This window comes from Dipodomys merriami, unplaced genomic scaffold (assembly GCF_024711535.1).
Source record: "Dipodomys merriami isolate MVZ:Mamm:240054 unplaced genomic scaffold, mDipMer1.0.p SCAF_39, whole genome shotgun sequence".
Classification (NCBI taxonomy): domain Eukaryota; kingdom Metazoa; phylum Chordata; class Mammalia; order Rodentia; family Heteromyidae; genus Dipodomys; species Dipodomys merriami.
Genome location: NW_027205492.1, coordinates 1,534,207 through 1,546,325, shown reverse-complemented (window position 1 = coordinate 1,546,325; position 12,119 = coordinate 1,534,207). Strand labels below are relative to the sequence as shown.

At 54.9% G+C, this 12,119-nt stretch overlaps 1 protein-coding gene across 1 annotated transcript in view; it reads right to left on the bottom strand.

Annotated features, from left to right (window-relative positions):
* Positions 1 to 476: 476 nt before the first annotated feature.
* Positions 477 to 12,119, bottom strand: part of Plcg1 (phospholipase C gamma 1) — a 34,961-nt gene continuing 23,318 nt past the window's right edge. Inside the window, exons 13-32 of the mRNA XM_069989754.1 lie at positions 11,309 to 11,477; positions 11,022 to 11,144; positions 10,836 to 10,937; positions 10,560 to 10,747; positions 10,148 to 10,348; positions 9,954 to 10,073; positions 9,682 to 9,862; positions 8,547 to 8,624; positions 7,757 to 7,860; positions 7,474 to 7,570; positions 7,166 to 7,235; positions 6,472 to 6,629; positions 5,035 to 5,131; positions 4,665 to 4,889; positions 4,433 to 4,581; positions 2,591 to 2,705; positions 2,345 to 2,506; positions 2,151 to 2,239; positions 1,868 to 2,055; positions 477 to 1,699 (exon numbers count right to left, since the gene is read on the bottom strand). Of these exons, the coding sequence (XP_069845855.1) occupies positions 1,657 to 1,699; positions 1,868 to 2,055; positions 2,151 to 2,239; positions 2,345 to 2,506; positions 2,591 to 2,705; positions 4,433 to 4,581; positions 4,665 to 4,889; positions 5,035 to 5,131; positions 6,472 to 6,629; positions 7,166 to 7,235; positions 7,474 to 7,570; positions 7,757 to 7,860; positions 8,547 to 8,624; positions 9,682 to 9,862; positions 9,954 to 10,073; positions 10,148 to 10,348; positions 10,560 to 10,747; positions 10,836 to 10,937; positions 11,022 to 11,144; positions 11,309 to 11,477 (2,659 nt within the window). The 3' untranslated portion in view covers positions 477 to 1,656. The remainder of the gene's footprint in view (positions 1,700 to 1,867; positions 2,056 to 2,150; positions 2,240 to 2,344; positions 2,507 to 2,590; positions 2,706 to 4,432; positions 4,582 to 4,664; positions 4,890 to 5,034; positions 5,132 to 6,471; positions 6,630 to 7,165; positions 7,236 to 7,473; positions 7,571 to 7,756; positions 7,861 to 8,546; positions 8,625 to 9,681; positions 9,863 to 9,953; positions 10,074 to 10,147; positions 10,349 to 10,559; positions 10,748 to 10,835; positions 10,938 to 11,021; positions 11,145 to 11,308; positions 11,478 to 12,119) is intronic.

Below are 12,119 nucleotides of genomic sequence, written 5' to 3'. Positions count from 1 at the left end.
GGAAGGGAACAGGGATCATGAAAGTCTCATCAATTCCTACCCCCAACCGTGTGTGGGAAAGGCCGTCTCCTGTCTGCAGTGGGATGGCAATGCTGTAGGAAGTGAGTGGCCAGTCAAGAATCGGAGCCTGCCACTGTGACTCCAGCTGCAAAGGCCAGTCCAGGCATACCACGCCATTTTACACCCTTCTGTCATTTTTGTGCTATTCTTCATACCCCTACAAAGACCCTCGGGAAGAGACATGACATGGCACAGAGGTAACACGTCTGGCCACTGCATTGGGAGGTTTCTGGGGCAGGGGGGCGGGGGGGAGCGTGGCCCTCCGGTTGCATGGCTGATGGTGAGCCTGGGCTTGCTCCCAGGTAAGACATGCTCCATTCATCTGTCACGCCCACAAGGGACAATGGCGCAGAAAAGGTAGCCTCTGATTATCTGAAATTTTTCTGCCCCCTCCTCTTCCCCAAGAAGCATACAAGTTAAAGGAAAAAGGACATGAGGATGATTTATTTGGCAGTCAGATCTTAAGAGGGCAGCAGAACTAGCAAATGGCCAACCCTGAGCCCAAATGTGGGCAGTGGGTTTGCGTGTGCTGAATGCTGGCTATGCTGAGGCACCTTGGCACCCACGGGGCTGGTCCCCAGCCTCTGACCTCAGAGGGGGGCTGCCTTCCCAGCGCTTCCGCTCTCTCCTCCCTCCCCTGACCAGCTACCCAGAAGCTGTGCTGAGCCAAGCAGCTTTACTCAGCGTCTGACTGCCTGACCACCTACCCAGGTGGCAGGTAACTCCTTACATCCCCTGTTCATTCCTAAGGGAGAACAAAGTCTTCCTTGCCTTAAAAACAAACAAAAAAAGTTCACCGGGATACTTGGCTCTTTCCTCTTCCCACCCCTTCCCCCACAGCCTTACCACCCATACCGAGCCCCTTCCAAGCCGGGCTGGCAGCACAGCTCGCAAAGGCTCTGTACTGAGGTTTCCCTCTGAGGGTAAGGAGCAGGAGGAGTGAATAACTTAGTTACAATACCACTGAGAAGAAAAATAATACTGCTATGTTTTTATCATGATCCCCTGTATCTGTCAGGCTAGGTGGCATCCCAGCCACGGGCAATGTGCCCTTGTGCTGTGTCCTCCTCCTGGGGCAGGGCAGAGCCCTCCTCCTCCTCCACACAGACCTTGACTTCCTCTGCCCTGGCTCCAGGGACCTCTATGCTCTTACCCTGCCCAGCTGTGGTTTTAAAGCTACAGGACAATGTAAACTTTGTTTGCTTCCCTGGCCCTGCAAGGCTCCTCCTCTTCCACTCTCGGGAATGTCAACGGCTCCTTGAAGCCTCCTGTGCCGCCAAGGAGGCTGCCTCCCTCTCCAAAGGGCTTCGGCCCTGGTCCTGGCCCCACAAGATGGACAGAACCATCTCTAGATTCAGGGCCAGATGTGTGCTTAATGCGAGACACAGTACAGTTTTTGCCTTCACCCAGAGTTGGGCACGGAGGGCCCAAACAGTACATCTCATTAATGGCTTGGTTTTGCTAGCATTCACTGCTGGAATCCAGGCTCCAGGCTGTGACCCCAGGAAGGCTGCCACGGTAGGCCACTCCCAGAGAACCCAGTTCACCGCACTCCACGAGGCTCGCAGCACCTGCTACTCTCCAACAAGGCGGGCACTAGAGGCGGTTGTCTCCATTGACTCGAGTCCTTCTTGGGGCCCTGGACAGAAGGGAAGTGTCCTTACTGGTAACAGGGCCTTGTAGCCTCATGGGCTGCAAAGCCAGACAACTGCACATTCTTTACCCAGGAGAACGTCACGGGAGAGCCAGCCTTCTCGACTCTAGCACCCTCCCTAGCCATATCAGCTGCCTCCCCCACCTCCCTAACCTTCGCTCTCGACTGTCAAAATGGTCTGCAAGATGCTCCTGGGAGATGCGGAAGTCCTCAAATGGCTGCTGATAGCGGCCTTCCAAGGACCCTTCTCGGGCCCGGCCATGGAACAGCTGGTTGGAGGAGGCATCTGAGCTCCGTTCCCGCAGGGATGTACCACCAAAGGGACTGAGGTCTCCATTCTCCTGCTCAACAAGGGCAAAGAGGTCAAGGGCTACTTGCACCCTGGGAAGGGGGAGATGATGTCCATTCTCCACCCACCTACCCCTGTTGCAGTCACCTTAGCAGGGAAAATGTCAATCTTGATGAGCAGGGAAGCCAACTCCAGATCTTCACTGTAGTTGTTTTTCAAAGGCACCGCTCTGTATCCTACCAGGAGGAAAGCCTGGCTCAGCACGGAAAGGTGCCAGCCAAGGGCCCAGCCCCACCCCAGCAGCAAGGTCCCAGGGCACCGTGTCAGCGAAGGGCCCTCACCAGTCTTCAATCCCTTTACTGGGAAAGTAGCCTGAGCCAAGAAGTTCTGGTCACTAAACATGTCTTCCTCATACACCACAAAGCGAAGGAAGGCAAATTTAGGGTTACTAATCTGGAAGTGGAAGGGCTTGGTGGGCCACACAGGGTTCAGACCATTGTCCACTGTGAAAGCAAGGAAAAAAGATGAGGTACCCAGCAAGGAGAAGCTTTTAGCAGCCCAGGAGAAAGAGAACGGTCCTGACTTACCTACGAACTCTGTCTTCTGCTTAACACTGTCATACTCAGCCCCAGCTACCTCAATCTCCACGAAAGGACACACAATGCCCCGGCCATTCTTTGGCAGATGCCGGGCCCCCAGAACCTGTAAGGCAGGTGGAGATGAGACAGGAATTGCCTTACCGTTCTTGTCATTACCACAACCACCGCTCAGAACAAACCTATGTGGAGGGAGTGCGCCCTCTGCTGGGCCCTAAGAACTCTGCCCGTAAGTCCACAAATCAGGGCCCCAAGTCAGAGCAGCTGCCAGCTGCTTATAAAAACTTAATCTCTACGTGCTAGATGTGGAGCTGTGACTCAAGTGATAGAAACCTAGTCTTGAGCTAAAAAGCTCAGGGATAGCCCTAAGTTCAAGCCCCAGGACCAAGACCAGCATGCACCCAAGTACGCACGCACGCACGCGCGCGCGCGCGCACACACACACACACACACACACACACACATCTAAGCTCTAACCAAAATATTTCACGTAAGTTTTGCAATCTACCTCATGTTAAATCCGTGTGTTTCAATAAAGAATTTATTTTGCCAGTCCTGGGGCTTGAACTCAGGCCTGGGCTCTGTCCCTGAGCTTCTTTTGCTCAAGGCACAGCACCACTTCTGGCCTTTTCTGTGTATGTGGTACTGAGGAATGGAACCCAGGCTTCATGCATGCTAGGCCAGCGCTCTACCACTAGGCCACCTTCCCAGCCCCTGGAAGTCTTTTTTTTTTTTTTTTTTTTTGTCGGTTGTGGGGCTTGAACTCTGGGCCTGGGCGTTGTCCCTCAGCTCTTCAGCTCAAGGTGAGCGCTCTACCACTTGAGCTACAGCGCCACTTCCGGTTTTCTGGTGGTTTATTGGAGATAGGAGTCTCATGGTCTTTCTTGCCCGGGCTGGCTTTGAACCGCGATCCTCAGATCTCAGCCTCCTGAGTAGCTAGGATTACAGGCGTGAGCCACCAGCGCCCGGCCTGGAAGTCTTTTATATAACCTCCCATTGGGGAAGTTCATCAGTGGCTCTGCACTCACCCTAGGTGTGCCCGACTTGGCCCCATACCACACTCTTCCTTCAAGCCTTCCCAGCTTGACTCCCCCTCCCCCGCCCCAGGCTAGCCTTTGCCACAGCTTTTCACCACAGGCATGCTGGGGGCTGAAGGACTGAGGGCAAGGAGGCCCTGGGCCATGCGAAGCCCAGCTCTGGCTTACTCTTGTAAATGGGCACCGGGCTAACCAGGTGCTTTGTCCTCTGTCATCCTGACCAGCCTATTCTGTTAGTGAGTGGTTTCCCACAGGGTGGCCTTCCTGGAAGCTTGACTCCTTGGTGCCAGGAAGTGGCCAGTCAGTCCAGCTGCCTCTGAGATCCCAAACGCACAGTGGGGAGGGGACCCTTGCAGACTTTCCACCTCAGAGGAGGATTCTTCTTGAGCTTGTGACTCCCCTCACCTATACAAGACTTCTCTAGAAGTATGTAACTGCTTCTCCTGGCTGTGCTTCTCCCCACACGCTGAATGACCCCCAGCCTGGACTCCTGAGATAGCCCCACTCTTTTTTTTTTTTTGGCCAGTCATGGGGCCCAAACTCTGGGCCTGGGCGCTGTCCCTCAGCTCTTCAGCTTAAGACGAGCGCCCTCCCACTTGAGCCACAGCACCATTCCGGCTTTTTCTGCTTATGTGGTGCGGAGGAATCGAACCCAAGGCCTCATGCATGCAAGGCAAGCACTGTACCACTGAGCCACCTTCCCAGCCCCAACATCTCCACTCTTAACAAATACACCACTAACATCTCTCAGCTAAAAGCAGCCTCTTCCCACGGGAAACCCATGAACACCACCTACCTCGATGCAGATAGCGCAGGGCTCTAGTCCCCGGAGGCTGCTCTTGTCAAACGGGTCAAAGGCCTCATCTCGCATGGTGCTTGGTTGCAGCACGTAGCCACAGTGCCCACCCGCCATGAAGAGGGCCTGGTTCATTTGCATAGGCTTGTCTAGAAGAGTGGGGTTCCAATGTGATCTAGTCCAACTGCCCAGATGCGCCTCCCCACTGTCCCCCATAGGGGGGTCTCCTCACCTGGGGTCTGGAAGTTGAGCGCTACAAGTTGACTGCCACAGATCCACATAGGCAAAGGGTCATAATTAGAGGAATCTAGCCGCTGGCCCTTGGGGTAGATGCGGGAAAGCTGCAGCCGGTTGTACTGGAGGAACTTCTTGCCTTTGGCCTTGTTCACATACTTCTCAGCCTTGGTTTCCGGGAAGGATGACATATCCCGGTAGCAGGCCCGTTCTGTGCCAATCTCTGAACCAAACAGGGAGAATGCTTACAGAGCCTGTCCACCCAGGGAGTAAAGGGGGCACTGAACACCCCTCTCCAGCCAGCCAGGGAAAGTGCCTACACCACCAGGCCCCCAGTGCCCACTCATCCCACCTGGGCCTGGCCTTACTCTCTTCATCAAAGGGAACAGGCCGGCAGTAGACGACAAGTTCAGAAAGCTCCAGGGCAATCTTCTTCCTCCTTTCCATCATCTTCCCCTCGGTGAGCTGGTAATACACACAAGGCCTTGTTGTCCCAGGCTCCAGCTCTGCCCAGGAGACGGCTCCTGCCAGCGGTGGGCAGGCCCACACTATAGGTGCTCTGGGGCCCTCTGACCCCCTTTTATGCAACTTCCGGATCCCGCCAGGCAGTAAACAAGGCAAACAAGGCCTTCTGTCCTCAGCTTCATCTTTTTATGTCCTCAAGGATACACTCATCCTCCAATCCTCTGAGAAGGTGAAATCCTCACCATCACCAACATGATCTCACAGGGAGCCCAGGGCTGGCCCTGCTCCCTCCCCTTCCCAGCCTCATCCCTGGGCAAACCCCACAAAAACCTCCTGGCTACCTGAGGCTGTACTAAGTCCTCATACCCTGGCTCAGCAACATCTGTGCCTAAGATGATTTTTACTACCTCAGTTTCCCAACAGCAACATGACCCACTTCTTTCCACGCCCGATCTGAGCTGCAGAAACCCACCCAGACACCCTGCCCCGCGTGACACTACACCCAGCATGCCACGCAGGAGGTCCTCTTACTCATACTTTCTCTTTGCTTTCCAACTAGAGTCAGCATCTGTTGCCTCCACCATTGGGTCTCTTTCCCCAGCACCTCACACTCCAGCCCCAATACATCCTCAGTGCCCACGCCCTCTGCACTGGGCTCACAGGTACCGTTTTTCTAAATTAGACACAACCTAGATGCAGTGGGATGATGCCTCCAAGCAGGAGTTCCCTTACTCTTGACATGCTTCCTCCTGTCCCCAGGCCAGTGGAACAACCTCCCTCCTCCAGAAGACTAGTGTCTTTCCCACCGTGTAGATCTCTGCCACCACTCACCAAACCCTAGACCCACCTTTCCCTCAGGGAGCTGCTCCTGATTCTTAGCTGACACCCGACCCAGGCATGTCACTGCCACACCTCAGTATCTGCACTGGTAACACCAGTGGGCACGCTCGGGTTCTTTTCACATCTGACTACCCCTCTGCACATCAGAGACTTGCTATCCCTAGGGGCTGCAGCCTCTCCACCCACCCTGGGCTCACATCCTCACAGCAGGCTCACTCTTTCCCTACCAGCATACCCTTCCAGCCCAGGACATCGCTTATGTTTCCAACTTCCCGCTATGTATCCTCTCCTGGATGACCCAACACTGCATTTTCAACACTTTCTAAGCACACCACGCTGCTGTCTGTGAGTCTACTCTTCTGGATCCTTCCCTAAGGCAAGGCAAAGGTGAGCTGGGTAAGGCATCAGCAGCCTGCTTTGAAGGGACCAGTGGTGGGAATAGAGGTCTTGGCTGTCCTCCCGGCCCCAGCAGCGCCCTCTAGGCTGCCCCTGCTTCTCACCCTGGCATCTGCGGTCTGCGCCACTTCACGGATCTTCTTCACCCAGTCTTGCAGCTCCTCCTGTGAGTCTGCAGCAACATCTAAGGACCAGTGGGTTACTGATGTCATGCTGATGGAGAAGACGAAGAGCCGGTTGTTCTTGCCCTCAGGACGGATGGCTGGGAAGGTGAGAGAAGACAAGAGCTGGAAACAGACACCTCTCTATCCTCCACCCACACCCACAGCATTGGCTCAAATGAGCTCTACCTCATCCTCTCTTCCTAGCTACACCCTGTAAGTGGAGACCAATATGTGGGCCCATTTTACACTGCAACTCAAGACACATCATGGGCAGTTGTGGTAGTACCAGAAGCTTCGGTCCAGCTCTACGTGACTCACACCCCTGCCTTGGGCCATGTCCCCTTCTGTACCCCCATCTCCATATCTGTGTCACAACACCTATGTGGCACAACCCATCAGCCCTCAGCATCTATGCTATTTATTCTGACTCCACAGTGCCTGGCACAGGGCCAACATGCAAGGGACAAAGCTAGGAGTGACAAAAGGAGCCTGAGGTGGCCAGATAATGGGGGGAATTTAGGTGAGAGCAGCCTCTGGGGTTTCAGCTACTGGCTTCACCTCCAGAAGCATAAGGAGTCGACAGGAGAGCCTGACATCACAGAACAGGGGGTGGGAGAAAGGGATAAGGGCTCACCAATCTGACAGGCTGGCACATCCAAGACCCCCCGCAGCAAGTCCCCCAGAGGGCTGTTCTCGTCCAAGTGCTACGGGAAGCAAAGCCCACAGAATGGTCAGCATGGCTGCCGCGTGCATGTGAAGGGGGTGTGTGTGGGAGACAATGCATCTTGCAGGTGTACCATGGTGAGCCAGGCGGCACAGGGACAGAGCCACACAGGCTCTGTGCTTGGCCCTCACGCGATAGCTACGTGTGCTCCCACAGGCAGGACTAGGACTGTGTGTGATGGAGGCGTGGAGAAGAGAACCAGGACGGGAAAATCTCACCTCCCTCTCAGGCTCCAGAGCTGCAGGGCTGATCATCTCTTCCACATAATTTGATGGGAACCACAGCTGCTTCTTCCCACCATAATCTCCCCTCCACCTGGAGAAGTGGCAGAGTGCTGACCTCTCAGAAACTAACCCAATGCCCACAAGGAAGGCATCCTTTACTGGGGGCTCCCACACCTAAGCCAGGAAAAAGCAGCATCGCTGGTGCACACGTGGGACCTCTTAGTTCCAGCCCCTGTCCCACCACACACAGGCTCCCCAGCCCAGGGAGCAGGCTCACCAGCCCCCGTCTTGCTTCTCCACGTTCTGGATGATGGCGCTCTTGGTGAAGGTAAGCTCATCCTCTCTCTGGGCCTTGTAGTCAAAGAGGGCTTTGACTGCACACTGCAAAAGTGGGATGAACAGGTGAAAACAGTCCCTCTCTGCTACCGGGGCTTCAGGCCATACCTGTGCCTGTGCTACCCACCTCTGGGCTCAGGCCAATGGGAGTTGCTAGTGCTGGCAACCAGCCCTAGTAAGGCTGGGAGGGGGAGGGATGCTGTCAGGGAAGCTCCAGAGGACTCAGGTAGAATATTCTGATCCCCATCTAGGCCACAAGGTGAACCTTGAGTCTATTCCCAGGAATCAGAGCTGGCAGGAAGGGAAGTTCTGCAGTAGCCCTCCCAAGTGTATCTCCCAGGACCTGTAGACTGTGGGCACAGCTCATGTTCCACTGCTGAAGGCCTCCTGGCTGCTGAGGGGGGAGGGATAAATAGGGCATAGTCCCCTGTATCTGAGAACAGAGCAAGAGGATCTGCTGCTGCTTATGGCAGAAATGGGGAGGAGGGGACTCCTACAACAGTTCTGAATAGTCAGTGCCAACACACGAGACAGGACCTAGGGAGGGGGTTGGCCTTGGGAGAGCTGCCGTCATTTGCCAACCACACATCTCTCACAACCTCTTGGGCCTCAGAAAACCACAACCACTACTTCTCCTTACAGACCACAGATGAGCCCAGAACATAGAATTGTAAGTCCCAAGCAGCTGGGAACCTTGTCCCCACCTCCTATTTCCAAAAGTGGCTCTGTACCTTGAATGTTGGCATAGGGTTCGCCTCCACATAGAAACCAGGGTTGCGTCCCTCGTACAGGGCCCCATAGTCGGGCTCCTAGAAAAAGACATAGTGGCATCTGTTAATGCCCCAGAACCCAGACAAAAAGGAGCTGCTAGCTCCCACAGGCTCCTTCTCCAGCAGAGATGGCTTCCACCTAGCCTTCCTTGCCTGCCCTCTTCACTGACATGTGGTCATGTCATTGGGACTTCCCAACCCACCTTAGAAGGCCTCAGGCCTGATCCGCACATACTTTTTTTTTTTTTTTGTCAGTCATGGGGCTTGAACTCTGGGCCTGGGCGCTGTCCGTCAGCTCTTCAGCTCAAGGCTAGCTCTCTACCACTTGAGCCACAGAGCCACTTCTGGTTTTCTGGTGGTTAGTTGGAGATAAGAGTCTCATAGACTTTCCTGCCTGGGCTGGCTTTAAATTGCGATCCTCAGATCTCAGCTTCCTGAGTAGCTAGGATTACAGGCGTAAGCCACCAGCCCCTGGCTTGCACACCCTTATCCAAGGCTTAAAACGTGATTCTCAAATCTTCATCTGGGCTCTTAAAGGTCCAAACCCCAACTGTTCATGAGCTATCTGTACTTAGGTCCCACACAAGGACCACATGGCTCCATGCTTTTAATCACTGGCTCTCCCTGGAGTCAGAAAATTCCTGCCTCTCCTCTCACCACCCTCGATACCTTTTGGCTCACCACCTGCCTGAGGTGCCACTCCCCTATCCAAGGCCATGAGCCTGGTCAAGGGCCCTCCTGCCCCTTCTGAGGGCCCCTTCTTCTGGCATCCCCCAGAGCGCTCCAGCCATACCATGCAGCCTACTTCCCTTGCCTCTCCAAGCCCACTGTATGGACATGTTTCCTGCATGCATGTCTCTCCCTGTACCAACTCCTGGACTCTGTCACCACACCCCCTTGGCTCAGAGATCTTTTTGCTTGAACACTACCCACATCCTTGAAGACACAACTCACATCTGTCACTCTCTTCTGGGCTTGGCCCCAGCCAAGCAAAAGACCCCTCCTAAAACTCCTATAACACCCAGAAGGTACTGTCAGGCATATCCATGAGATTCTGGGTCTCTTCTGTTCCCGCCATGCCTCCCAGCCCCCTCACAGCAGTGCCGATCTTCTCCAGAGCCTCCTCATTGATGGGGTAGCGCAGCTTCATCTTGCGGTACAATGGGTGCTTCTCATAGTAGCTGATGAGATCGACAAGGCTGTCAAACTCAGAGTTCCCCAGCATCACAGTCTGGCCCTCCTGCTGGACGCGACAGTGCTTGATTTTGCCCTCAGCCCTTGAGGAGAACAGGAAATCACACAAACTGACCGACATGAAGTGCCCAGGCCAGGCTCCCTCTCACACCCCCCCAAGGCTGCACCCCTTACCGGAAGGAGATGGCATACGAATTGGGCTCGCTCCGTTTCCGCACCAGGAAGGCTCCATCACGGGGCACACGCATCAGCATGTGCTCAGCCTGTGTTCTGGTCAGGCTTGAATGGTACCACCTGAGTACAGACAGAGTCAGGCTCTGGCCAGCACCACGCATGTCCCCACCCACCAGCCCTGCCCCCTTCCTCACTCTTTGCTCTCGTGGGCATTGGTCTGTGGGACGGGCTCTGAAAGGCGCATCTCAAACTCATTGCAGCGCAGAGGCACCTGCTGATAGTGTGTGATGAGGTCATAGAGGGCGTCAAAGACAAGGTTGTCCGTCAAGAAGAACTTGGGGGTCCCAGCATCCTGCCGGGAATGGATGCGGCAATGCTGGACTTTCCCATTCCGCCTGAGCAAAGAGAATGAGGAGAGAATCATGTGGGAGGCCTTCAAATAGACTGAAAATTCACCTGCTTGTGTGTGCATGTGTGGAAGAGAGTATCTGTGTTATGTTCCACATACAAGCCTAGACACAAAACTTCCAATGTTAAGCACAGGTGTCTCTGGTGATGCCGTCCACGTACTCATGCTGACAGAACACACTGTACTGGGATGGTTACCAGAAAGAGAGCGTGTAGTCGCCCACGAAGGTCTCACTCTCCCGCACTAGGAAGGAGCCGTCGGGGGCCCCGGTCTCGATGCAGTACTCGGTGAGCAGGCGCTCGGCAATGTGCCGCCCATCCCGGCCAGCCCCAAGCTTCCCATGGAACCACTTCTCACTGGAGTGTAGCTCTGTGCTCCCACTGGCCTGTTGATGAGAGCAGTCATGGCTAAGACACTCGGCGCCTCTGCCCAGCCCTAGCCATCACAGCCCCAGCCCACGGCCAGCTCCTCACCTCTTTGGGCTCCTCCTCATCCTCGTTGCCCTGATCACTGCTGGTCTCCTCAGAGTAGTAGATCTTGCTGCTGGTCAGAACGAAGTAATGGGGATACCATTCCTGGGAAGACCAAGGGAGGGGGAGCTGTAAGCCATAATCCCCCACCTCCTGGCCTCAACCAGCCCAGTCCAGCCCGGGCCTCACATGGTTCACAGGGTCCTCCAGGTACAGAATACCATTCTTGATGGAGTTGCTGATGTCATTCTCAGAGTACATCACAGAGGTGGGCACTTCCTCATAGGCACTGCCCTCAGCCAGCTTCTTGTGCTGGGGGGGAAGTGGAAAGGAGGGGGGAGCAGGCCAGGTCATGATAATACCTGCTCCAGGCCTAGCCCCACCACCTCACCTGGGACTAGACCTCTTGGTCTAGACCTCCCAGAAGCCCTGGCCTGGGCAAGTGTGCTGGGATGTTACGGGCACCTCCACCACACCTTGATGAGGATCTTCCTCTTAAGCTGGTTGGGTGAGGGAAGCCCATCAGCAGCAATGTCCACGGGCTTGGTGAGGAGAGTATCCCCGAGCACCTTCTTGAAGTACTGGGCCATGTTCCGCTGCTGGGCAATGCTACAGTGGTCCTCAATGGACAGGATGACTGGGTACCTGTGGGGCAGCAGTGGGCGCAATGACAGACTCAGTCCAATCAGTCCCTTACAGAACGGGGTGCTGGGAACCAAAGCCTACAGCACCTCACCCAGAAGAGCTTTCCCAGAGAAGAGGTAGTCAGAGGTGGGCGGGGAAGGACTCCACAGGGGCAGCTCTGGAGCCAAGGGGTAGCCAGTGCTGTAGAAGGGAGCCTCAGAGAGGGCACAATTACAGAGCTTTCCAACAGTGCAAAGTCAGAAGAGATGAGAGGCAACCTCCAAATGCTACTGCTGGAGGGCTCTCAGGGCCCCACAGGGAGATAAGATTGGTGACGCTACATGTGAGGAGGTGAACAGGGTACTTGAGGAGTGGCTCACTCCTAGGAGAACAGGGAACATACAATTTCCTCGGTTGTGAGGAGCTGGCAGGACACTGGCCTAAAGACACTATATTCACAGAAATGCTTCTGAGGTTGAGATGATCTAGGGATGCTTTCTTCAGAAAAGAAAAGAAGGTTGGCTAAGGATGCAGGGTAATGGAGGGGAAAACTTGATATACGATTGCTTGAACAAGAAGCAAGCAAGCAAAGAGGAAGGCAAAGATGGAGAGTAGGGAGTGGGACCTGGCAGGTGAGGGACATGAGGAGAAGTGATGAGCTGG